The sequence below is a fragment of the Chrysochloris asiatica genome, unplaced genomic scaffold (assembly GCF_000296735.1).
Source record: "Chrysochloris asiatica unplaced genomic scaffold, ChrAsi1.0 scaffold00014, whole genome shotgun sequence".
Classification (NCBI taxonomy): domain Eukaryota; kingdom Metazoa; phylum Chordata; class Mammalia; order Afrosoricida; family Chrysochloridae; genus Chrysochloris; species Chrysochloris asiatica.
The window spans coordinates 2,671,505-2,695,310 of NW_006408532.1; the positions used below are offsets into that span (position 1 = coordinate 2,671,505).

Sequence of the window (23,806 nt, forward strand, 5' to 3'; positions counted from 1 at the left end):
GTTCTGAGTTTACAGCAACCCTGTATAAAGTTTCTGAGGAGTGGCTGGGAAGCTTGAACCACTGACATTGAGGGTTCAACCCGACTTTGCATTCCAGCGCATTAACCCACAGAGTCACTATAGGGGTAAGAACTATAAATATTTGCAGGAGAAGAAAGCCTCATCTTTCTCCCTTGGAGTGGCTGGTAGACTTGGACTGACCTTGTAGTTCACAGTCTAGTGCTTGTCCTACAGTTACCATCTGCCCCTTATCAGACATAGTGATCCTATGTTTTAATGCCTTGCGTTTTACACATATTATCTCTTGCTCCCCACACCTGGAGGCCAGGGATGGTTAGAGTCTGTAGCCCTCTCAATGGGAACTCCTTAGGCTCAGATGTAACTTGTTCACTTCTGCAGAAAAGGGGTCTTGGCTACTAGGCAAGTGTGGAGGGTGCAGTGTATGGGGCTAGCGCGCCCTCTAGCGGCTGTTGTGAAAACCGCTTTGTCCCCTCCACCCAGGGCTGCCCGAGGTCTGTTTGGCAAAGGCCTGGAGGAAGTCTTCTTTTCTGCACCTCCTGTGTTTTGTCTGCTATGGTCCCACCTCCCTGGATCTGAAGGCTGTCTCTCCCTTGCTGTCCCTTCTCAGGGTTTCCCATAAACCCCGCCTTGGTTGCCATGGAGACCACATGTACACAGTTTCCCCTCCCCTTAGATCCAGGGAGGGCCTGCGGGCAGGAGCCACCTGGTTTCGAGCCCGCTGGGGCTGGACTGCCGGAAGCCCATGAACAACAGGGCCCGGCGGACACTGGTTGTGGGGAGAGTGAAATACTTCGGCCAGCACCGCGGGGAGGTGAGATCCAGCTCCGCTTTGCGTACAATCTCGGGTCTTGGCTTGGAGTTTGTGGCTCCTGAGTATTCCCTGGGATCTAGCTCCTACCAATAGCGACCCTGTATACGGTTTTTGATGAACAGCTGGTGGGTTTGAACCACCGATCTTGCAGTTCAAACTGACCTTGTGGTCCTGCGCATTATCCTGCAGTGCCACACCAGGACTCTGAGTCTTGAGTAGACATTGTTAATGGAAAGGGTCCCAAGTAGACTTTCCATCCCTGGTCTGGGTTCTAGTTCCAGAATAGTTTGGGCTATGGTTTCATAAAGGTCTCTGAATTCCAGACTGTGGTTCTAGAAAGCGTTCCAGGCTTTGAACTCTGACTCCAAAGAAGGCTTTGGGTTCTGAGCCCTGGTTCTAAAATGAGGCTGAGTTCGAGCCTTAAGCCTCTGGGGCAGTGATTTAGGACTGGCCCAGAAGTCTGGGATTAGGAATGAGTAAAACATGTGTTTCCTTTCCCAGGGTGGGGCAACTTTCGTTCTCTACTTTCAGGTCAACTCCTCTGCCTTCTCCCCCAACTGCCAGACACTACTCACAGCCTCAGATGATGGCTGTGTGTATGGCTGGGAGACCCAGAGCAGACAGCTGCTGTGGAGGCTGGGTGGACACACAGGTGAGGCTCCAGTAGTCTAGATGGAGAGGCCAAGACCTGTGTATGTGTGTGTTCTGGTATTCTGAAGAGTCTATACCACAGTGACCTCTGACATTTGTGTGAGCATCAGTGCATGTCAGCCTGGGCAGAGCTGGGCTAGAAGGGCAAGGAGCCAGAACCTGGTTCCTGGGCTTGGATCCTGTCTCCTCTTTCTGCAATAATTGGTTGTCGTATCACCAGAGCCTGTATTTCCTCCTCTGTATAATGGTGCTAAGTCCTGGCAGTGTACTGGCTGCTAACGGTAAGGTCGCTAGTTTGAACCCACCAGCCACTCAGTGGGAGACCGATGTTTCTGCCAGTTGGACTCTGACTTTAGGGCTGCTGGGAGTTAGTATTGACTACATGGTAACGTGTTTTGTTTTTGTTTTTGCTTTGTTTAAAATGGAGACATTGAGAGTTTCAAAAAGTCTGTGCAAAAATGCTGTTATCTTTCAATTCTATGAACTTTTTGAAGCCCCCAAATAGTAGCTACCCTATGTTGTTGTTAAGTGCCGTCGAGTTGGTTCCGAACCATAGCGACCCTGAACAGGGTTTCCGAGGCTGTACATCTTTACGGGAGTAGAAAGCCTCCTCTTTGTCCCGCGGAGCAGCTGGTCGTTTCAAACTGCTGACCTTGTGATTCGCAGCCTGATTCATAACCACTACACTACCAGAGCTCCTTAGCTACCCTATAGGGTGAGATAATGCAAATAAAGTGCCTGGCACCCAGTGAAAATTGGATAGATGTAACTATGATTTCTGAAACCAAAAAATATACTAATTACAAACTCAGACCAAACCAAACCAAACCCATTGTCATCCAGCCAATGACGCTGGATCTGAGACGTCTAAAGGGAGCAGAAAGCCTCATCGATCTCCCAAGGAGTGGCTGGTGGGGTTGAACTCCCGACCTTGCAGTTAGCAGTCCAATGCTTATCCTACAGCACAACCAGAGCTCTTCATTAGATAGGCTATGGTTAATTATTAATTATAATAAATGCTATGATGGAGGAGAGTTCAGGGAAATTCTAAGCAAGCAATGAACCTAGACTGGGCTATTTAGGGATTGGTGTCCAGGCCAAGGGCTCAGTGTAGGCAAAGGCATGGAGGTCCAGCTATTGGGCAGGATAGGAGTGAAGGAGGGATGTAGGTGAAGAGGCTGAAGAGATTAGCAGGGATTGAACACCAGGAGCAGGGAGGGGGTGGAGTAGTGTCCTGTTGTTTGACCATGACCACTGCCCCAGGCCCTGTGAAGTTCTGCCGCTTCTCCCCTGATGGCCGCCTCTTTGCCAGCTCCTCCTGTGACTGCACGATCCGCCTATGGGATGTGGCAAGAGCCAAATGTCTGCAGATCCTGAAGGGTGAGTGGACTGGGAGGGGCTGGAAGTAACCAAGCAGCCAGGCCTGAGTTCTTTTGGATCTCATTTTCCATGCTACCTCCTTTCCTTGCCCCCGCCTGCCCACCCCACCGGGCTGGTACCCACAGGTCACCAAAGGAGTGTAGAGACAGTCAGCTTCAGTCCTGACTCGAGGCAGCTGGCATCAGGTGGCTGGGACAAGAGGGTGATGCTCTGGGATGTGCAGGTATGTGGAAGGGCCTGGAGGGCCACATCCTGCACACCGGCTTCAGGTTCTCCATACAGCCTTGTCCTGGCTCAAACCCTTCTGTAGTTCTCTTCACCTATCCAAGGCCCTCACATCTTGCTGCTACCTCTGCATATTTAGTTCCTTCTGCCTGGGTTGCTCTTCCTCTCCCATCTTCAGAGCCCAGGAAGCCTCCCTAGACCCTGACTTGTCACATTAGCCTGGCAGCCCAAAGCTTCTTGGGTGCCCTCACTGCCACCCTCCAGCTCATGCACTTCTCCAGTCAGGTCAGATGTTGCGCCTCTTACTTGGGCACCGTGATTCTGTCCAGAGCAGTGACTTCTCTCCAAGTGCTGACTGTCTGGTGAGCCAATGCCACCCTGCCCTGACCCCCACTTCAGTACCCCTACAGGATGAGGGAAACTGGAGTTCAATGCCCACTTTTCCATCTCAGGCCAAGAAGTGGAGGGTGTGGATGGGTTAGAATTCTAGACCTTTCTAACAATTTTACTGAGCATTTCCTTGTCTGTAACATGGGGGTTCGGCAGGGCTGAGTGATGTTTGAATGACCCTCAAAGATCAGGGTCAGCCCAGGCACTAAAAGAATGGGTGTGAGTCAGTGGGTCCAAGCTCATTGCAGCCATCCCTAGGCCACTGGTTCCTGGGACTCCACCATGCGTATCTGGGACCTTCGGGCTGGAAGCCAAGAGGCCTTCCTCCAGAGACTGGAGGGCCACAGTGGTAACATCAGCTGTGTGTGCTACTCAGCATCTGGCCTCCTGGTGAGCTGGATTGTCCTGGGGTCTGGGATGGCCCCTTGTTGACTACAAGACCTTTGGATGGTTGCAGAGCCCAGTGAGCATGGAGATTCCATGCCCATGGCTTGGGCTCAGATCTTCCTACTGTCTAGGCATCTGGCTCCTGGGACAAGACCATCTGCATCTGGAAGCCACAGACAGCCAGCCTGCTTGTCCAACTTAAGGGCCATGCCACCTGGGTGAAGAGCATAGCTTTCTCCCCAGATGAGTTGTGGCTGGTCAGTGCTGGCTATTCCCACCAGGTAATCCCAAACCTCCAGCTCCAAACCCTAGTCTCCTTCTGACCAATTCCTACTCCAAATCAAGCTCCCCTCAAAAATGTACCCCCCCCCAGTAGGTGGCAACCTACTGTTCTTGTTAAGTGGGTCCTGACTCACAGTGACCCTGTATGTACAACGTTTGACTTTTCTGTTCAAACCAACCTTATGGTCAAGAGCTTATCCTATGGTGCCCAGTCTAAAGGGCTGGTGTTGGCTGGGACTTCCTACCAGATAATATCAAAGATGCTAGACCAACCTGGTAAGGTCTCCAGCTTTCAATTGTTTTATTTCCCAGGTCAAAGTTTGGGACTGCACGACAGGGACGTGCACAGAGACCCTAAAGGTGAGACTTGTGGAAAGTCCCCAGGGAGAGGCTGGGGACAGAGGGTGCCCAGAACCATGCTGTGCTTTTGTTAGGGAAGCCTGGATGTGGCCCACGCATGTGCCTTCACCCCAGATGGAAAACTCTTAGTGTCTGGAGCTGCTGATCCCAAACACTGACTGACCAAGTCACCCAGAGCCAGATAGCAACCAGGAGACCTCTGGAAACATCACTCCAACAGAAATGGCCTTCTAGAGTTCCAACAGGCAGGGCTGTTCCATGCCACAGGCTCAACATAACTGAAGCAGACTTCTGTAGCCAGGTGGGCCACAGCCCAACACCAAGAGCATGCTAGAATCCACCAGACGCCCCCAGTGACCACTCCAGCCCCGGTCCCTCCAGCCCAGTTGATGGAACCATCTTCAAACACAAAGCAATGGGTCAGCCAGTTTGTGTTTATTGAGGTAAGACGCTCAGGCCTTGACGGCATACTTCCGCAGCGGGTACAGCCTCTCCTTCCGCTGCTGTTTCTTGGTCTTCAGGTTCTCCTCGTGCTTGTTGAGCCTGCGGCGCATAGCTCGCGTTTTCTTGGGGCGCAGATCCAGGGGTTTGTACTTCTTACCCTGGATGAGGGAGGGGCAAGCAAGGTGAGTCTGAGTAACTAAAAAGTGGTAGCACACAGTGGATTAACCAACAGACCACTAACTGTAAGGTGAGCAGCTCAACCCACCAGCTGCTCCATAGGAGAAAGATGAGGCAGTCTGCTTCCATGATTTAGTCTCAGAAATCCTAGGGAACAGTTCGACTGTCCTAAGCAGTTATGATGAGTCAGAATCAATGTGACAGGAGTAGGTTGGCAGCCTGAGAAAAGTCTGACTGAGGAGGGCTTGGGAAGATGCTCGAAGGAGGTGCTGGACTGGAGTGAGACTGGTAGAACTGGGGGTCACATTCAAGTCAACTGACTCCTAACTCAGTGCTCTTTCCACCTAATTCTCACCATGGAATCAAAGCCACAGCACAATGCAAGGGGCATGAAGCACCCGTCAATCGTAGGGTGGACACTGTATTCTTGGCTCCAAGCTACACAGATGCTGGGGGGCGGGCGCGCTTAAGCCAAGGTCATCTTGCTGTAGAAGCAAAATGCCAAGGGCCTTCCTACCCCGCTGTTTATTGGTGGTTCACACCCCACTCTCACCTTCCACTTACTCCTTCCCCACCTGCTCCCCAGAGAAGGGCTCTAGACTACCGCAGCTCTCACTGGTGTTCCCTTGGTCTCCTGGCTCCATGTCCCTTAGTAGAGTCAGAGCCAGTTCCTGTTCAAAGAGCCCTCAACAGACTGTAAGTACCAGTGGTAAAATCCAGGAAGGTTTCACTAAGGAATCCTGACAATTGCCCAGAGAGCACAGGCAAGGGAAGGGTGGGCATATACAAGAGGGCACAGGGTCATGAACAGCGAAACGCTAATCAGGCCAAGCTCTGGTGGGAACTGGGAGGCAGGAAAATAATTGCTCATTGGCACATCCTAGCTATGGTACCAGAAAGCACAACCACACAACACTGCCACCACCAGAGTTGTACTGGACAGAGGTGCAGAGCGCTCTCTGCTTCCCTGACGAGTGATGTCTCAGAGGCCACTCACTGGATGGCCAAAAAGGACAATTCTTCCAGGCCACAACCCCAGCATAGCCCTCTTAGAGCCCAATTAAATCTGAAGACACACTTTTAACAAAAACATTCCTGTATCCTGGAGCTGCAACAGCGCAACCCTGGTCACAGCTCCCAATTATCCAAACCTTACACACCAACCTGAGAGGCTCTGTGAAGCAGTTTATTACAAATGTAATTAATGTCCTGAATCACCCTGTTCAAAGACCTTAAAAGCTAGACCTCAGCATCATCCCCCAAAAGAAATCCCATCCATGGACAGCAGCTTCAAGCTCTGCCTAAGATCTTCCTTTTTTGAAAGTGAGCCTTACACACACCAGCCCCCATTCCCCAAGTTAATTCTTTGAAATAAACCTCTTTAAAATACAAGGCTCCTACTGGCTCTGTTTTTTTCTGTTTGAAGCCAGATACACATATTTTAAAGACAAGACCAAAAAATAGTTGTCAAAACCCAAGGCTTAGGACCAGACAAATGCTGGAGGAAATCTCCCAGGAGCATTCAATCCTCCCCATTGGATTTGCTTTGGCCTTTGCTGCAAACACATCCACAAATGTAGTATAACACACAAGGGGTAAAGTTATGAAAATGCCATGTTAAGTGCTGTCAAGTTGGTTCCAACCCAGAGACCCTGTATAGGGTTTCCGAAGAGCAGATGGTGGGTTTGAACCGCTAACCTTACGATTCAGCACATTATCCTGCAGGGCCACACCAGGAATCCATAGATATTATCAAGGAATTAAGGAATGAGTTGTTGGGCCTGGGGCTCAGGGCCATTGTCTTCAGGGACACCATGATCAACTGGCATTAATAGCCCACAATAACAATGTTTCTACACCCTACCATTTGGTGAGTAACTATCGGAGTTGTTAAGAGTAAGAAGCTCATGAGTGGCTACCTAAGGTGCAACTATTGGTTACTCCCAGTCCAGAGGAAAAGTAGAGTGATGAAAATTCAAGTCACTTGTAAACAACTAGTCCAATGAACCACCAGTTTCCATGACCCTGAGACCAGAAGAACTAGATGAAAACAGTATCTGGTTACCACTACCCACAGCTCTATTAGGGATTACTTTTCAAGGTCCTGATAGAATGGAAAAAATAAGGAACAGAACACCAAATCATTGCCAGCCCTCCATGGCTGAACTCTCAGCCAAGTACTCCTGCAACTGGACCACTTCCTCACTTCCCCTCTTCCCTCCCACCCTTAAATGTACCTTGTAGAACTTCCTGAGGTTCTCCTTCTGAGTCTGGTTGATGACAGTTAGAACCCGGGCAATGGATTTGCGGACAACTCGGCTACAAAACAGAGATGTCAGTGAAGATGGGGAAGACACACAGCACTTCCCAAGGCAGCTCATTCAGTGTCTACCCACAGGTTCACCAGGAGGCAACAGACACAGCTGAGAAAGGAGGCTTCCTGGAGACGATGCTTGAACAAATTGTAGAGGGATACGTATGGAGTGAAAGCAGAAAATGAAGGGGATGGAGAGCCCAGTGCTGTGACATTAATTAGGTGGAAGCAGAAGGGGCTTAAGGGAGAACTACTGCAAGCTGAAGAGGTGGAGACAGACCACATAATCTAAGGAGGGTCACAAAGCAGACTTAACCAGAGGTCTGGTCACAGCAGCATACTACAAAATCCAGGCAGCCATAAGCTAAAGTACAAATGCTATTGGGGTGGAATTAGTTGGATGATGGGGCCCAAACTAGGAGCAGGCTGGGGAGAGTTAAAGCTGCAGTCATGCCGATCATGAGGTGTCCGATAAACAAGGTATGAAAGGATTCAGCATGCAATTTTCCTACATATTACCCAACTCATTCCATTCCCCCATTCCCTGGGCTTTAAATTTAAAGCATGTTGTGGCAGTACTAGGATTTATATGTATATCTGCTAGTTCAAAACCTATGTTCTTTCCACAAGTCTCCACGCATATCAAAACAGCTACACTACAATTTAAATAAAGGGGGGGGGGCGGCAAAACATCCATCTACCAAGGGTTCAGTCAGGCTTTTGTAAACATTTAAAATGAGTTTTCAGGGACACTCAGTTCTTTCTCCTGGAAGGTGCTGAAACACTACAGGCAAAATGCCGTACAGTCAAGTCCAGTGAGAGGAAAAGCACAATGGGGCCCCATGTGTTAGGTGTGGGGAAGGTGCGCAGGGTAATGAAGGGCACTTTAGTATTAACAACCTTAAGACTTCAAAAAAAGCCACAATCGCTCCACCGCAAGGCACACCTGTCTCCCAACCCAAGAGTAGATAACTTACATTTTAGAGAGCTTGGACGCCGCACCGCCAGTGACTTTGGCGACGCGCAGCTGGGACAACTCCACCTTCAGGTCGTCCAGCTGTTTTAGCAGCTCCTCTTTCTTCTTGCCGCGAAGGTCCCGTGCCTTGATCTTGGCCTGCGCGAGAGTGGTCAGAGTCAGACACTTTGAGGCATCATTTCTCCCTCTGCCACTCTCCAAGGCCACCGGGGGGCCATCCCTCCGCCTCCGGCGACAGCCGCCGTAAGGCGCGTGCCAGTCCGCGGCCACGAGCACGCCAGGGCTCGACCAGAGCTCAGCGTACTAAAGCAAGGCCGTGCCTCTGACAAAATAGCCGAGGTTCCGGCGGGTGCGTCCTGGCCTAAGCCGGCTAAGAAGCCTGCCCGCTACTCTCATTCCGTTACCTGGAAGACTTGAGAACCCGAGTGAAACGCGCTTGTGCGGGCGTCTTTCCCGCAGGGACAGAAAGCCGGAGGCCGGCTGTAAAGGTGCTAGGCCGCTCCGCACGGCGCCTCCACTGACTCGATCAGGAGAAAGGACCGTGGGATTCACCCCGCACCCGTTAGTCTAGTCTCAAAACCCTATAACACGCGGATGACAACCGATGTAACTATGCTCACCATGGCTGAGCGAAAAAACCGCGCCGCCACCGGATCCGAGGCCGAGGGAAAGAGGAGGGAGGTGGGGCTGACCTCCGCAACTACTGCCGGGTGACGGCAGGTTCGGCCAATGGAGCCGCGGCAGGGAAGCCGTGGCTCCGCCTCTCCATCACCAGCCTCTGAGAGCCGTAGTATGGTCCGCCCCACCCCGCGGAGCCAGAGCTCCGCCCCCTAGCACTTTACTCTCCTCACCACCTCAAATTGTCACTGTAGGGTATACTGGTCTGCATCAGTTGGGGTAATCGAGGCTTAAGGCGTGCCGAAGATGACATAACCACCCTCTGCCATCCAATCGACTCCTACTCATATCGACCTCCCATAGGTCACAGTAGAACGGAACCTTTGGGTTTCCGAGACTGTAAATCTACGGAATAAGACTGCTTCGTTCTTTTCCCGGTCACAGAGTTTGAACAGCCTACTTTGCGGTCACTAGTCCAACACAACTCTCAGCGCCAACCAGGACTCCTCCAAGGTGGCATAACAGGATTCGAATTCGTCTATTTAGTAATTCAGTTGATGAAGGTCACTCGGTTTGTGCCACTTTGAGCTAGATACCCGGGACTCAGAGCGGGGGTGGGTTAAGACTGCGGCGGATAAGACGAGTTGTTGTTAGGTGCCATCGAGTCGGTACAAAACACTGCCTGGTCCTGGGCCAACCTCACAATTGTTGCCACGTTTGAGTCCATCGATGCTGCCACGTGGTCAATCCATCTCGCTGCAGATCTTCTTTTTCTCTGACTACTCCAGCTTACCAAACATGGTATCTTTCGCCAGCGACTGGTCGGTCCCTCTTGACAATATGTGTGAAGTATGAGAGACGAAGTTTGGCCATCCTGGCCTCCAAGGAGCATTCTGGCTGCACTTCTTCCAACACAGATCTGTTGGTTCTTTTGGCAGCCCATGGCACTTTCAATATTCTCCCCCAACACCATAACACAAAAGCATCAATTTGTCTATGGTCTTCCTTATTCACTGTCCAGCTTCCGCATGCATATGAGGTTATTGAGAATACCATGGCTTGGGTCAGGTGACACTGCTGGTATTTAAAATACCCATGGCATAACTTCCAGAATCACAGTAACTCACAAACCACCACAGTATGACAAACTAACAGATGAGTGGTGGGTAAGAAGAGTTAAGGGTGTTCAAAGATGAATGAATGCTGTCGTGGAGGAACTTAATGCTAGAGATGGGCAAGGACTGGCAGGGGCAGGCAGCTATTGTACTACCCATCTTCAGAAATGTTCTAATGTAACGGAGGCAGCGTGTTTTGGTAGAATACCCTTTTGTTTAGTGAGACCCACCTGGTTTCAAATTCTTGCTCTGTTGACAAGTTCTAGCTGAGACCCTTGGCAATCCCCTTGGCTTCTCTGAGCCTGTTTTCTCAGCACTGAAGTAGGGTGTTTATGAAGAGTATGCTGCTGTTACTTACCATTCAGTAGATTCCCATTCATGGTGACCCCATATGTGCTGAGTAGAACTGCTTGGAAGGCTGTGACCTTTTGGAAATAGATTGCTAGGCCTGTCTGCTTAAGTGCTTCCGTGTGGATTTGAACCTCCAACCTTTATGGCTAGTAGTCAAGGGTGTTAACTATTTCCCCACCCAGGGAGTCTTATAAAGATTAGCATGAGACTTGGTGAATAATGATCACTCAGGAAAATTATCTGTATTAATATTCCTGTTGTTGAGTGCCATCTAGTCGCTTCTAACACATTGATCCTGTAAAGGGTTTCCAAGGAGTGACTGGTGGGCAACCAGGGGAGCTAAAGTCATCATAGGAAGGAAAAACATGACATTGGGAATTAGAAATGCTACTGAATTGGGATTAGTTGAACCACCAGTGTTTATCCTACAGCACCACACTAAGACTCAATTAATGTTCCCAGTGAAATGAAAAGCCTTGAATTGAGCCCTGAAAGTTAAAGTTGAATTCACAAATTGAGGAAGGTGCTCAGCCAGCAATTATGAATCAGTATTTCAGTGCCACTCCAGTACCATTAAAAAAGACACACATACACCTCTCAGAGATCTGGTTGAAGTTTGCCTGGAAGTTCCTTGGGGACAGAACAATGGCCAACACCTGATTTAATTTTATTAATCCCTAGGCCCAGCATATGGATGTTGCTGAATGAATAAACCTTGTCTCAGACCAGTGAGGCAAGCTTACAGAAGCTAGAGGAATAGGAGAAAATAAAGGGCAGGCAGAGAGTAATCATGGCATGCATTAGTTTTAAATGAAGTCTAATGATGCTTAGGGGTTTTCCTGTCATTTGTTCCAAAAACTTCTATTGCTACTAGAGCTACTGTATACATTCCTTCTGAACTTGAAGTCCTCTAAGACTTCCTGGGTCTTTTACACTCTTATATGCCACACCCAATCCATCAGAAAATCTTTCCAGTTCTACCTTCAAAATACATTCCATCTTTTATCAATCCCAGTGGCACCCTCTTGGTCTGAGCTACTATTGCCTATCACCTGGATCATTGGAATTATCTCCTAAATCACTTCCTGCTTCAGCCCTTACTCTAAGATGTGTTCTCTACTACGTCCCTATTTCGTTCTGCTGTGCATAACGTCACTATGAGTTGGTATCAACTTGATGGCACCTAACAACAATTAGGCATAAAGGGAACCAATCCCAGAAAATGGCATGGGGGTGGAGGAGTACCTTACTATCATCAAGAAGAGTTGGGAATGAAGTGTGTCCTTTGAGCCCAGTATCCTCATGCTGAGTACCTCCTAGATCCATGAGACAGAAGTTTAACACAAGATGGTGAAAATTGGTGAGAAGTGGTGGCAAGCCCAGCAGAATCCAGTACAGAGAAACAGGAGCAGGAAAACCAGGAGAGTGGCATGAGATGGCTCTGTGGGCTCCCTAGATCACTGAGTAAAAGTAGCTACAGTGGGTGCCAACCCATAGTGGGAGAAACCTGAAGGCCTTCAGGTAGGTGCTTGCAGGTGGAATGGGGTGCCTCAGGGAACATAATTAGCAGAGATAAAGAGACTTGTACCACTTGCCTGAGTAGGACAGGGCCCAGGCCAAGAATAAGGAAATGGCAGCAGCAGCTGAGAAGAAACTCAGCTTTGTCCTAATCAATTATCTGTATCCTGAGTTGTTACTGTTTCTTCCAAGTTGATCCTGATCCTGATTGTAACCCGTGACTTCTCTTATAAATCCTATAATCATTAATGTGTGTGTGGCCACTGCAATGAATTATGGAACCCAGTGGAGAAGTAAAGAGTGCTAGAGGAGGGACAGCTGGTGTCAGAATTAGTAAAAAGCTTGGAAAGTGGAGGTTATGTCTGACCTTCACTTCATAGGTCAAGTTAGATAAGGTCTGATGATGCCTTGTCATTTTTATACCACAAGGTAACACTCCCAGACACTGTGATTTTCTTTTACAACTCCTAAGCATTCCTGACATAATATGAAAAATTTCATTCTGTGTCCCTGATTGGAGTGCAAGTCCATGACTATGAGCAAGAACATTATTTTGTTTACTAGTTTATTTGGGAGCTGTTTCCTGAATTGTAAAATGGGGGTTTCTGGTTTAGTCCTTTTTGACCAGGATATGCTGGGTGTATGAATCTCTGTTGACAGGTGGTCTGCATAGCTCACAAAGATTTCTTCCTAGCTGTAGAGCTGAAATGCAGGAGGGCTTTACTGGCTTCCGGAACTGTCCAGTACTTTTATGCACCCACTTATCTCTGTGGGAGTCTGTATCTTTAGCACCCAAGATTAGGTGGCATCATGGATATGTTTTTGATCTGTAGACACAGTTCAATGACAAGTATTCAGAGCAATAAAACGAGTCATATTTCGTTAACTACTGTCCTTTATTGAAAAACAAGGACCCAATTTCAGGTCAACAGACGTCTCAGGCCCAGGTACCTACGACGCAGCTTCAAAATGTTCGTGGAAAATGAAATGAAAACACCATGGAACTTCCTTAAGTCCCAGATATTCTTGGCACCCTGGAGTCTTCCTTGACTCTGCCCTTCATCTTGGATTCTGGGGATTCTGTTTTCTACACGAACACGCTTCTCCAGTGAGTCCCCTACTCACCATCAGGTCAAGGTAACTGCCCACGGGCGGAGTCACCCCTTCAAATCGGAACTTTAGTGTTTTGTCAGAACCCCTGAATAAGCTTTAAGCGTTTTTAAAGTCTCCCTCTTTAACAATGGGGTCACTTCTGTGTACAGGGCACAGGTAGGCTTCTCAGGCCCTTAAGAGCGGAGACCTACTTCCCCTCAGGGCTTACCTCAAAGGTGGGTTCCTTTTTTTTTTCTTAGAAGCCCCTGGCACTCAAGAGGCAGAGCTAGGTCCCTTTTCCTGACGATCCTGTCCCGTCAGTCTTGGAAATGATCGTCCTCGGAGTCAGCGGCTCCTCTTTGGGCCAGGGCTTCTCCGGGAGAGGAGAGAATGAGCGCCATTAGGACGTACAAGAGGACTAGGTAGGACCAAGCTCCAACACCCCTGATTCTAAGACTTGAGGTTCCGAGAAGACCCCAAGCAGGCGGAAGAGGGCCCACGAACACTTCGGGCTCTAGCCCCACCAGTCTTCCGGTTCCGGCTAAGTCCGGAAGTGGGCGGGCAGCCGGCGGCTGCGCGCGGAGGAGGTGGAGGTGGTGCAGGACTGCCGCTTCCCGCCCCCGAGCCGGAGCCGGAGCCGGAGTCGAAGTCGGAGGCTGAACAGAGCGGAGCCACTGTCTGGGCTAGAACGGAGCCGGCCGAGCGGGCGTCGAGCCCCCCGCCATGGCCCGGAACACGCTGTCCTCGCGCTTCCGCCGAGTGGACATCGACGAGTTTGACGAGAACAAATTTGTGGACGAACAGGAGGAGGCGGCAGCGGCGGCGGTGGAGCCAGGCCCGGATCCGAGCGAGGTGGACGGGCTCCTGCGGCAATATCCTTCCCCGGCGCGGTGGCCCAGGGGTCCTTCGATATGAGCTCCCCTTTGATCTGACTTTTCCAGTAACCTATCCTCGGCTCTGGTCCCTAGGTTGTCTCCCAAGCCCCAGGATCCTGGTTTCCTGTGGTCGTTCTCCCAGTAGTGTTCTGATTCGGCGACCCTGAGCTGGCTCCCTTCAGTCCAGCTCTCCCCATTTACCTCTGCCCTAGCCCAGCTACCCTTAGATCTGGCCTCCCGATTCCCTTATGCTGACCCAGCCCCTAGACCCTTCGTTGACCTCACTCAGCAGCCCCAGAAGCCTGCCGGAACTTCTTCCGGCCCTGTTGCACCCTTCCTGGCCCCGAAGACACCCGACCCCTAAGCATGGTTTCTCTTCTTTAATCCCTTTTGCTTTCTTAAGCCCCTCAGGAAGCCGTTCCTTGAGCGCCCCATCTCTCCATCCCTCTCTCACCGGAAATGGGGCCATTCCCGGGCTTGGTCTGAGGGAGGGGCTGAGGTGAGCCACCGCTTAGTAATTGAGTATCCAGGGCGCCCCGGGACCTGCCCTCCTGGCACAGCACGAAAATAGCTGGGTGGGTGGCTGCGGGGAAGGAAGGACCTCTGGGGTGGAGGGGCAGCAGCAGTCTGAGTCCTGACTTGAGGTCTGAGCTTGTGCCTCCCCCCCCCCCCAGTCATTCTGACCCTCAGTTTAATGCCACCCTCTCAGACCTATTCTTGTGAACACCTTGACCTTGTCCCCCTCCATGCTCGTGAGTTTGGGCTTCCCAAGTAGCCTTCGGGACAGGCTGTGCAGGAAGCAGAGGCAGAAACTAGTATTTTCGAGCTAGACAGCGCCAAGTCAAGTGGAAAAGTAGAGCCCACAAACGGGAAATCGCTGTTCTTGTGGCCGTAGGCAAGCATTTAGACAAGATTAAAAATAGAGGTGGTTGTCACAGCCTGCTTGGTCCCTAGCAGTTGAAGCACAGGAAACTGATTTAGTATCCCAGAAAGAATCTTCTTATTCCTGTGGTGTTACAGGAAGTACACTCCCCTCCCCGAAACGTGCCAGAGCAGGGTTGAAGGTTCTGCTGTATATAAATCAGGTTCTTGGTGTTTAATCAGTTGACTCAACTTGGGAAGTTGGGCCTTATACCGTGTCTTTTAGGAGGAGTCCCGTAGTGTTTCTTCATCGTGCCTGTGAAAACCTTCAGACTTTGTTTGAACAAGAATGTGTTTTCAAAGGTAGAGATTGAAACTTGTCTTTCCTGCCCCATCAGTATCACCTTGCAAACCCCGCTGGTGAAATGGGGTCATGGGAAGGACACCCAGGCGAGAAGGTTGACTCTGGCCTGGTGCAGGACCCTGGTTCCTGGGCTCCAGGATCAGGTTTGAGGTGGTGTACTCAGGCCCTATCGGCTACTACCTTGGTTTTGTTGCTGCAGGTGCTTGTTGAAGGTTGTCTTTTAGTCTGTCTCTGATTAGTGGTAGGTTCCTTTCTTAAAACAGCTTGGAGCCTTAGGCTTATAGCACATGGGGGATGGGTAGGGAGTTGGGGGTGGTGGTGGAAGGTTTTCACTAATGGGAGTGTCAGAAACCTTGTTACCATGGAGAGTGTACTTTTCAGGGATTGGGGATGGGGAGGTGAACAGATAGGAAGAACTGAAATCCTGGCAAATGGAGGGCCCAGGGAGGGAGGTGAAAGGAATTTAGATTTATGAAATCCCTATAATGTGCTAGCTATTGGACTTGTATTGGATTATTGATTTTAACAATAGAAATTACTTAGGACAATGGAGGGAGGAACAGGGAGAAAGGTTGTTTGATTGGGGTGGGGGAATGTGGGAGGGCACGTATGGTTAGGGCTGTGTCAGAAAATGGATCCTGGTGGGAGGTCACACAGCTGAAGTAGAAAGAACATAGCTGTGCATCCACGTAGACCCAGAGGATATGTGACCCTTGGGCAGGTCATATACCTTTCTTTGGCTTGTTAAATGTTGAACCCACAGGTTCTGTGGGAGCATACAGGACAACACCCCAAAAGGGTGCAGCACAGTGCTGGATCCAAGGAATAGCCCAGACCTGCAGTTTGGGTCTGCCGGGGATTTTACACCTTGGTTTTGGAAGCAGGTAACTTGCATTTGAAGGGCAGCTGGACTGTTTAGCTTTGTGATATTGGACAGGTCATTTCCCTTCCTCTGAGTCTCACTTTTACTGTCTTTAAAATGGGAATCAATATCCCCATTACAAAAGGTGATTGACAGTAATGAGATGACTCTGGAAAGCACCTGCCACAGGAGCTGAGGCCTTATAGTTGTTTTTAAATAGTTCCTTTTCCTCCTCACAAAGGCAGGGATCTGTCTAGAATAGTGGTTTGGAGTGATTTTGAACTTCCCCCACCTCTGGTGGTATTAGGCCATGTTTGGAGACATTTTGATTGTTACTTGGAGTTATTATTGGAATCTAGTGGACAGAGGCCACTAAACCAGCAATGCACAGGATGTTGCTGCTGTTAAGTGCGGTCAAGTCGGTTCAGACTTATAGCAAGCCTGTATAGGGTTCTGAGGAACGGCTGGTGAGCTTGAACAACCAACGCTGTGGTTCAAACTGACCTTGCAGTCCAGCGCGTTAACCCACAGCGCCACACCAGAACTCCAAAAGCATAGGCTAGACTCCACAATAAAGAATGTTTGGGTATAAAATGCCCATAGTGCTGTTGTTGAGACACCCTGGTCTAGAGGAGCTCAGGGACTGGGCAAGGTTCCCGCCGCCTTCACAGCTTGTTCTCTGAAAAGGCCTAATGGAGAGAGGCCAGTGTAGTAAACGATGTGTGATTGCAGGCATGCCCTCTTTGCTCCCCTCAAAGCCTGTAGTGTGAATGCTTAGCAGATCAGCGATGAGAAGTCTAAAGCAGTGCCTTTTTCCTTGCTCCCACGGAATGACTTCACTTGCCAATCATGCTGGGTTCAAGTGAAGAGTATGTAGACTTACAGAGTACCAGTCACATTTCCTGTCAAGCCTCTGGTATCCCACTTATTGTTTTAAACCAGGTGTGGTCAAGTCAACGACCCTGTGTATATCAGAGTAGAATTGTTCTGTGAAGTTTTATTGGCTGTAATCCTTTTGTAAGCAAATTGCCAGGCCTTTCTTCTGTGTGGTGCCACTGGGTGGGTTTAAACAGCCATTTGTGTTACCCAGGCTCCTTGGCACCATCCAAGGACCCCAGATTCCAAGGGCTATGAAAATAGAGAATTTCAGTTTGGCCGGAGAAAAGGAATTTCAAAACTGAAAGATAAAGGGGTAGGCTGCCTCTTAAATATGAAAGGTGAATCAGAGGCAAGCTGGGGGCTGGAAGACCTGGACTAGGCTAGGGGTTGTTATCTGGTGCCAGGGGCCCAGCTCAGTCAAGATGGAGCCACACCAGGGAAGATGAGAGTCCACTTTTTTTGGTCTGGTCACATGTGGGTATGGCTGCATGAACAAGAGGAGAGACCTGATTGGGCAGGAGCTATTCCTTGTTCTATTTTTGAAGGTTTTTGGCTGAAGTCAGTGTTTCAGATGAGGAAATGAAAGTCAGCTGATGTAATTCAGTTTAAAATAGGTGCCACCTTTGGGGACCTAACCCAGATTTGCAGTTTTCTCTCGAGTGCTGGGTATTCGGAACTCAGCAGAGAGTGGTGGCAGGATTGCAACTGAAGCCTAGCGGAGGGGTTGACTTTTGTCTTATTGACAAAAGGTTCTTTTAGATAATAAATCTCCTTCTGGTAGCAGTTAGGACCTCACTAACATGGGAAGGTCTTGCAAAGGTCACTCAGTTGCTGTCTAGTTGATTCTGATGCCTGGCAACCGTGTGTGTGTGTCAGAAAAGAACGGTGTGCTCCCTAGGGTTTTCTATGGCTTTTCAGAAGTAGATCACCAGTCCTTTCATCTGCAGCATCACTGAGTGGACTTAAACTTTCAACCTCCCAAAACTTTCAACCTCCCAATTCGCTGCTGAGCATATTATTTGTACCACCCTGAGACTCCTAGGTCTTGGAAGATGAGGACATACAGTTTAGCATATCTTCATTTCTCTAGTAGCTTTACTGATAAAAAGCAGATTGAAAAGTTAAAAACCTACTATCTTTGAGTTGATTTCCATTCAAGACTATTAGTCTTTATGGGAGCAGATGGCCTCATCATTCTCCCTCGAAGTAGCTGGTGGGTTTGAACTATTGATCTGTAGTAAGCAAGCAGTTCAGTACTTATCCTACAGCAGTTCCATAGTTCATTTGTGTTTTCGTTTACAGAATGAATGAGAATGATAACCTCCAGTTCATACACATGGTGATTGTGAGGATTCATGTGGCTAGCCCTGTCTAGGTGTAACCAAGCTAAGTTAGATTTTTTGCAAGCTACACTCCAAGGGCAGTTGCTTTGATGAAACCTTCTCTAGTGAGTGCTTGAACCTTGTTTTGAGGGTAAAGGCTAAGAGAAGGACAGAAAAGCATTTGCCCTCCACCCTTCCTGTGGCTCTGGAAAGCTACCTGCCAGCTTCTACAGAAGCCCTGCCTACCTGGAAACCAAGGCATAAGTGTGGGGAATTGGAAGATCCCATTTGACTCTGCTCTCATGAGCTGCTTTTAAAACAAGTTCATTAATGAAAGCATAAACATTGAGCCTGACTGCCCTTAACTAGTGGCGAGGCACAGGGGACATGCTTCGAGCCTTTCATGCAGCCTTGCGGAACTCTCCTGTCAACACCAAGAACCAAGCTGTGAAGGTAAAGGGGTTGTGGGTGTTCAGCTCCGGGGGTGGGGGTGGGGAGGGCCCTCTGGGCAGGGTCTGTTTCTTCTCTGCATCAGTGAGTAGCTGCCAAGAGAGTGAATTGGCACTAGGCAGTGCTTCCACGGAAGCCTCCTGGTGCTCACAGACACTGAGGCTCCTCTGACATCAAAGCTGTCAGTGTTTAGAGTAAAAGCTCCCCAAAGAAATGCTCACTCCTCCCCAGGGCCTCATGGAGTGAGAAGTCAGACCAGCCCTTGCTGATTAGCAAAACAGATAAATTAGCCTGCAGAGTGGGACTTAGCCCTGGTTAGGCTTTTATAGACTATTGAATAGGCTTTATCTGCAAGAAGTTTTTTGTTTTTTTTTTAACATTGCTTTAGGTGAAAGTTTACATAATTTTCCCAGTAGTTCATACATGAACGATTCTATCTGCATAAGGATTTTAATTGCTTTTAAAAATCTCCCACATTATAAAAATGAGGTGAGAAGGTAAGTTGTTCTTACTGTACCCCTTAGGCTAGGATTTGGTTTAGGGAAAGAGCTCCCTAAATCTGGGATTTTGTTATTTTGTGCCACATTCCAATGTATCCAGTGGAGGGAACAGTCCTCCGTGACTGATAGAAGCCTCAGCCAAGTAAACATATTTAAAACAAAAAAACTGATCTTTACATTTGTGAGTCTAAGGCCTTGCTGCTGTCATCAAAAATAGTAATACTTCTCCCTGGTAAGCCATCTATCCCCCTCCCAAAAAAAGTGGCATCATTTACAGGCACAGTTAAGGGGTACTTTGAAATTAAATCAAAATTTCAGCCCATGCTTCTGATGAGTTTTGACCATCTGATCTGGTGGTGTTGTGCCATGTGGTTGTGCCCCTGGGTCTTACTCCCTTCTCTTTCCTCTGTAGGAACGAGCCCAGGGCGTGGTGCTGAAAGTGCTCACAAATTTTAAGAGCAGCGAAATTGAGCAAGCGGTGCAATCCCTGGACAGCAATGGCATTGACTTGTTAATGAAGTACATTTATAAAGGGTTTGAGAAGCCCACAGAGAACAGCAGCGCAGTGTTACTCCAATGGCATGAAAAGGTATGTGGACACTTAGCCCAGGCTTCATACCAATAGGTCAGATTTTCCCAAACAGGACAATCTTATAGGCATGTGATAGTCAGGGGACAAGCCTGTAACCACCTGTGACATCTAATCACTCCCCCAAGGAAGCACCTAGTAAGGATCTGGTCTCCAGTAATTGCAGTTGCTTCTGCTTATTAGCTGCTAATATATGCCGGGCAGGATAGGGTGCCCTTGATACAGACATGGGGGCATCTAGCCTGGCATGATAGGGGAGAAGGGGGTGGGGAGTGTCAAGATAGGAGTGGGGCTTTGCTCTGGTGTAAACCGCTACTTTGGCTGGCCTTAGGGGAACACTGAGCCTTTCAGCCCCTCCTAAGAACTTCTTGCTACAGGAGGGCAGCACTGGGCAGAAACCTTGAGAGGTACGTTATCTACCTGATGCAAAAACCGTCATGTCTAGCCTTTGCTTGGGTCAGGTATAGGAACAAGGCCTTTTGGAGTCTGTATCCTTCCTGTGTGCCAGTATGGCCTACCCCTCCCCTCCTCTCCCGACTCCTTGTTCTGCAAGCCTATAGTAGGCATGCCTACCTTTAAAATGGGGCAAAGGGAAGGCCAGGATAGCACTCGAATCCTTTCTAAAAGGCTCAGTGCTGAATTTCAGAGGTGGCTCTCTTACTGATGAGTCCGTTCAGGCAGCCTAGGTAGTGGGCCGTGGTGGTAGTAGCCCCTTAGAGAAGCTCCTGGCCTTAGCAGGTGAGCAGCCTGTGGACACCAGGCCCTTTCATGCCTTTCAAGAAACCTGGGGCCCAGTCCTGTGTGGCATGCTGATTGAGGGCACCAGGAGGCAGCTTTCACATGGACAAGTGTGCCTGTAAGTGCCCAGGGCAGTGCTGGCAGGCTGGGCACAGTGTGGTTTTCAAAAGACAAAACTTGGAAGTGCTCTGTGTCCCGTTGGTAACAATATTCTCAAGTAAGTTTTGCCTCTAGAGCTTGCCTAGAATGTGATCTCTAACTGCCTCCTGACTGTTGTTACAGAGTCTGTGCACTGGCATCTAGGTCAGGCAGTGCAGTCCCATTTCCCTGGCCAGCCAGGTCTCACTTAACACATTGTCTTTTCCTGCCCCCACAGGCATTAGCAGTAGGAGGACTAGGCTCCATTATAAGAGTTCTTACAGCAAGAAAGACTGTTTAAAAAAAAAAAAAGAGACTCCTGTTACCTTGAGAAGAATTTTGGATGCACAGGCTGGTGAAGAAGGGATTGACACTGGACCATCTTCTTAGGAACTCCCAACTCAACTACTCAGGACCCGTGTCCTCTGAAATGGATTTCATTTTCAAGGTGGAGGGAGAAACTGTCTTACTGTTTGCTAAATCCTTTGCAGGATCTGATAGTCTGCCTTTGTCTACAAGTCATGCAGCACTGACATTTCTGAACTGTCTACTGGAGCGGCTGGCTTGGTCAGGTGCACCTGTGCACACTGCCTATTTCCAAAGGGGGGTGGTCTGGCAGGTGAAGATGTAAGGGCTGCTGTAGTAAAAGGGAGAGCTTGGTTTTGTGATGTGGGAAAAACCCGAGGGTTTGTACAGACTTCCCGTCCTCCCAGAGAAGGCGGCTCTTGGGCTCATTGTAAAGTGCCTGCTGCATCAATAAAAGCTCTTGGCTTCTTAGTATCTACATTGCGGTGTGTTTCATGTCTGTTAAAAATGCTCATGAATGGTGAACAGGTGTGAGCGGTCAACTGTGTAGGGAAATGAGGTAGGAGGAGTTAGACTGCTTGTGTGTTCTGTTTAGCCCTCCCTGGGGAGTGAGCATGGCAATCCACAGCCCATTTTGTAGCCTTGGCTACCGTGCTACTGGCTGCTACAGAGAGGCATTTTGCTGGGTAACTATTTATTGTTTTTCTTACTCCTTTGATTTGTATGTAATTTTGGAGCGCATTTAATTTAATAAAGTGCCAAACATTTAATAACTGATTCAGGCTTTAAAAGTCTTCAGTTTTGTGTGACTGTACTTGGGAGTCTGATGGGTGGGCCTTGAGTAGGCCAGGTCACTATCTCACTATCTCCTGACATTGATTCTAGGGTCATGGATTCTGCTTTGCTGCAGGAATACTCTTACCACTACAATGACAAGCTTTCTTTAAAGAATACAGCCAGAAGCATATAGCAAGCACACTATACATATAAATGTAAAATATTCCTTGCAACTACTAACATGACAGCACATAGAACTGCTGCTTGTAGTCGTGGATCCTCCATTTGTATCTTGAGGCTCTTCCCAGATGTGGGCCTGGAATAAAGGCTTACTCCTGAGGGGCACAATCCCCCTCCTTCGTGCTGCTTCTCTGTAGAACCATCACAGTTTGTGGGAGTAGGGACTGGGCTGTGGGCTTCATTCAGTTACATCTCAGGATATTCTTTCTGAAAGAAAAACATTCTACAGTCCTGAAGGTTTATTATGTATAAGACAGAATGTACTCAATCTAACAAGTAAAAAAGTAATGGCATACCCAACTATTTAAAAAAAAATCTCCATAGTTGCATCTGGATTGAAGAGCTTTAATTAATCAAAAAGTGTATTGCACCACAAATGAATTTTCTACAGCAGTTGTACATAATGCAATCCCTATTTACAATACTGAGAGATCAAGATCCAATGTTCATAGAAAGGGCTATATATATTATCACAGAAAGTTTTATACAAGTAAAAGTGCATGAAATCACTTAGATTTACTCCACTCTTCCTCTTAAAGCTGAAGAAAGCTCAACATGCAGGAGGAAAGCCTAATTGGAGTGAACGTTCCCTAAGCAAGTACAGACTCGGCGATGGGCCCCACAAGCACACCTGAAACTGCCTGAGAGCTGGCAGGGAAGAGGCTGGAGAAGGCATGAAGGAGTTGGACCTGCTTTCCACAGGAGTGTTGTAGCTGTTTCTGGCAAACCTTGACCCACCCAAACCTCTTGGGGATTTTGTCCTGGAACAGATGGAAAGGAGGAAATCCTTTTTAAAAGCCACCTCTTGTCAAAATTACAAAACAGAAAGGACTCCTATGTCATATGCCCACCAGGTGGATGGAAAATAGCTTTGTAAACAAGGGGCAGACGCAACTACATGAGGACATAGGTAATAGAGAATGGTCACTTGGATAGGAATAAGGTGATGTTCAGCTTCATGGAAATTTAGGAGGCTAACTGCAAATCTTTGCTTTTCTGTGAGATATATATATAATGGTTTTTAACCTTAAGCATAATTGAGAAACAACTTTAGATGATTGGATAAATGATAATTTAGGAGCTTCAGTTACTAAATTCAGTTTTCTACTTAACCAGTGAAATTTTCTTCCAACAATGAATTGGAAAATGATCTGCCTTTAGATTCAACATTCTGGCTTATCCAGGACAAGCATGTTCCTTTTTCTGTAATAGTAATGAATACAAGTTTTTGAGAAGTCACTACCAGAAGCCAGCTGCAGGCTGCCAAGTACTGCAGCCACCTAGAGGTTGTCTGGACTCCATGTGTGAATACTGGGTGAGATGGGGAGAGAGATGGTGGCTCTACATACAAGGCCTACTGCTTCCAATGTTTTGGACAAGGTTGGAGGAGGGTCAGCTGCTGCTTTCTCTGAATATCCCAGACTGTCTTTGACAGTAAGAAAGATGTGATTAGCATTTGCTCAGTGTTAGTAAAACACAAAATTGAGAGCAAAGCAAATGAAGTATCACCGTTGTTTAAAAGAGAAGCAGATGCCAGAGAATGCTAGTGATATTACAAAGGGACAGGAATCCCAATTTCAGAGAGAATTTCCTCTCAATGTTCTATTTTCCTTTAAGAACACCAGCTGCATGGGTTTTGTAATACAGAAGACATGTTTGCAACAGTGAAGAACTTTAGCTATAAAAAATATTTTAAAATGGTTTACCAGCAACCTATCCAAGACAGTACATTCATTTAAAAGGCAATTGAGTGTATATGGTACTACCCTTAATGCTCTTTTTATAAATTTGCT

At 48.3% G+C, this 23,806-nt stretch overlaps 3 protein-coding genes across 3 annotated transcripts; 2 read left to right on the forward strand and 1 right to left on the reverse strand.

Annotated features, from left to right (window-relative positions):
* Positions 1 to 763: 763 nt before the first annotated feature.
* WDR38 (WD repeat domain 38) lies at positions 764 to 4,665 on the forward strand. Its single transcript, XM_006834968.1, has 9 exons — positions 764 to 832; positions 1,364 to 1,484; positions 2,747 to 2,863; positions 2,989 to 3,086; positions 3,370 to 3,450; positions 3,737 to 3,868; positions 3,997 to 4,146; positions 4,460 to 4,507; positions 4,582 to 4,665. The coding sequence occupies exons 1-9, from the start codon at positions 764 to 766 to the stop codon at positions 4,663 to 4,665; spliced, it is 900 nt and encodes a 299-aa protein (XP_006835031.1).
* Positions 4,666 to 4,927: 262 nt separating this feature from the next.
* On the reverse strand, positions 4,928 to 13,837 carry LOC102821341. Its single transcript, XM_006834969.1, has 7 exons — positions 13,828 to 13,837; positions 13,637 to 13,768; positions 9,039 to 9,196; positions 8,823 to 8,935; positions 8,420 to 8,701; positions 7,366 to 7,447; positions 4,928 to 5,109 (listed from the first exon to the last, which is right to left on the reverse strand). The coding sequence occupies exons 1-7, from the start codon at positions 13,835 to 13,837 to the stop codon at positions 4,960 to 4,962; spliced, it is 927 nt and encodes a 308-aa protein (XP_006835032.1). The 3' UTR covers positions 4,928 to 4,959.
* Positions 13,729 to 21,476, forward strand: ARPC5L (actin related protein 2/3 complex, subunit 5-like). Its single transcript, XM_006834759.1, has 4 exons — positions 13,729 to 13,984; positions 18,656 to 18,728; positions 19,638 to 19,814; positions 20,929 to 21,476. Exons 1-4 carry the CDS (start codon positions 13,836 to 13,838, stop codon positions 20,989 to 20,991), a joined length of 462 nt encoding a protein of 153 aa, XP_006834822.1. The 5' UTR covers positions 13,729 to 13,835; the 3' UTR covers positions 20,992 to 21,476.
* Positions 21,477 to 23,806: the final 2,330 nt, after the last annotated feature.

Bases quoted from the DNA above. Each gene is read 5' to 3' on its own strand.
- WDR38 (XM_006834968.1), top strand. From the start codon at position 764: ATGAACAACAGGGCCCGGCGGACACTGGTTGTGGGGAGAGTGAAATAC. The intron at 1,485-2,746 runs GTGAGGCTCCAG...CCACTGCCCCAG, and splicing joins GAGGCTGGGTGGACACACAG to GCCCTGTGAAGTTCTGCCGC. The intron at 2,864-2,988 runs GTGAGTGGACTG...TGGTACCCACAG, and splicing joins ATGTCTGCAGATCCTGAAGG to GTCACCAAAGGAGTGTAGAG.
- ARPC5L (XM_006834759.1), top strand. From the start codon at position 13,836: ATGGCCCGGAACACGCTGTCCTCGCGCTTCCGCCGAGTGGACATCGAC. The intron at 18,729-19,637 runs GTAAAGGGGTTG...TTTCCTCTGTAG, and splicing joins CCAAGAACCAAGCTGTGAAG to GAACGAGCCCAGGGCGTGGT. The intron at 19,815-20,928 runs GTATGTGGACAC...CTGCCCCCACAG, and splicing joins TACTCCAATGGCATGAAAAG to GCATTAGCAGTAGGAGGACT.
- LOC102821341 (XM_006834969.1), bottom strand. The intron at 9,197-13,636 runs GTGGGGCTAGAG...TACGGCTCTCAG, and splicing joins TAGCCGGAACCGGAAGACTG to AGGCTGGTGATGGAGAGGCG. The intron at 7,448-8,419 runs GTAAGTTATCTA...TCTGTTTTGTAG, and splicing joins GCGTCCAAGCTCTCTAAAAT to CCGAGTTGTCCGCAAATCCA.